General features: G+C 42.7%; 1 protein-coding gene across 2 annotated transcripts in view; it reads left to right on the forward strand.

Moving 5' to 3' along the window:
* LOC104808533 (DEAD-box ATP-dependent RNA helicase 53-like) overlaps positions 1 to 378 on the forward strand; it is a 3,172-nt gene extending 2,794 nt beyond the window's left edge. Inside the window, exon 8 of one of the 2 annotated variants that reach the window (XM_019202045.1) lies at positions 11 to 378. In XM_019202045.1, coding sequence (XP_019057590.1) covers positions 11 to 182 — 172 coding nt within the window. In that variant the 3' untranslated portion in view covers positions 183 to 378. Of the gene's footprint in view, positions 1 to 3 lie in introns of both variants that reach the window. The other variant, XM_010534226.2, reaches the window with a different exon arrangement.
* The last annotated feature ends 688 nt before the right edge of the window (positions 379 to 1,066 follow it).

Genomic DNA, 1,066 nt, shown 5'->3' on the forward strand with positions numbered 1-1,066 from the left:
GAGGCTCAACCCGCTCTTCGGGATTCGGGAACTTTGGTTCGGGCGGTTCAAACCGTTCTTCGGGCTTCGGGAGCTCGGGAGACTTCGGATCGTCGGGACGTTCCAGCGGAAGGAGGAGCAGTTTCGGAGACATTGGAGGCTCCGACGACGGCCAAAGCTTCGGAAGAAGATCCTCCTACTGATGAAAGAAAGCAACGTCGAAGTGGAACCTCCGTCTCAGTTAGTGTGTTTACATTTTTTTTTGGGTATTCTTTTTGGTCCTTTTAATGTAAGCTTGCTACCTTATCTTAAAGTGTTTATGCATATGTACTGACAATGGTATAAGCATCCTCCCTGAATTATGGAAGCATTTACCTTTCATTTCTCATAAAAACACAACTTAGATTTTCATATCATAATTGTATGTTATATATGAAAAATATAAATTATGTGGCCGAAAATGCAATTCATATCCGTTTTTTTTTTGTTTTTTTTTTTTTGTAATTAATGGCCAAAGCGAAACCAACCAAATAATATAATATTATTCGCACGTTATTTCCAGCCTGGCATCACATTACAAAAAAAAAATCAATTGGGTCTTCCATCTTGACGCCCACGCATCTAGTTTCCATTTCCAAACTCCTTGCCCTCCAAGAAAAAAAAATTCTACACCGCCATTGAAGGCTGAGGAATGACTACTATACCCTCCGTCAAAGCAAAATATAGGACGCAACTTAGGGATGTAACTGGAGGCATTATTGTCAATTTTTAAAATATCTCCCCATGTACATCGAATGTGATAACCAACTTTGCCACTTGTCATCATCCTGATACGCCAACGTAATCGCGTTCGATCGCTGACCGTTCGCTCGCTTGGTATAAAAGCCCTTGCTCGAGACCTCGTCCCGTGCGTGACGACAAAGAAACACCAAAACAGAAAGAAGAACAAACCCGACCTGATTTCTCCTACAAACCCTAGATTCCCGGATTTGCTTCGATTTCTCAGTCCGATTGATTCGTATTCGATCACAATGATGATGAGTCGTGGTGGAGGAAAGCTTGCCTCGTCGTTAATGGCGGGGGGGGG

This window comes from Tarenaya hassleriana, unplaced genomic scaffold (assembly GCF_000463585.1).
Source record: "Tarenaya hassleriana unplaced genomic scaffold, ASM46358v1 Cleome15, whole genome shotgun sequence".
Taxonomy (NCBI): Eukaryota; Viridiplantae; Streptophyta; class Magnoliopsida; order Brassicales; family Cleomaceae; genus Tarenaya; species Tarenaya hassleriana.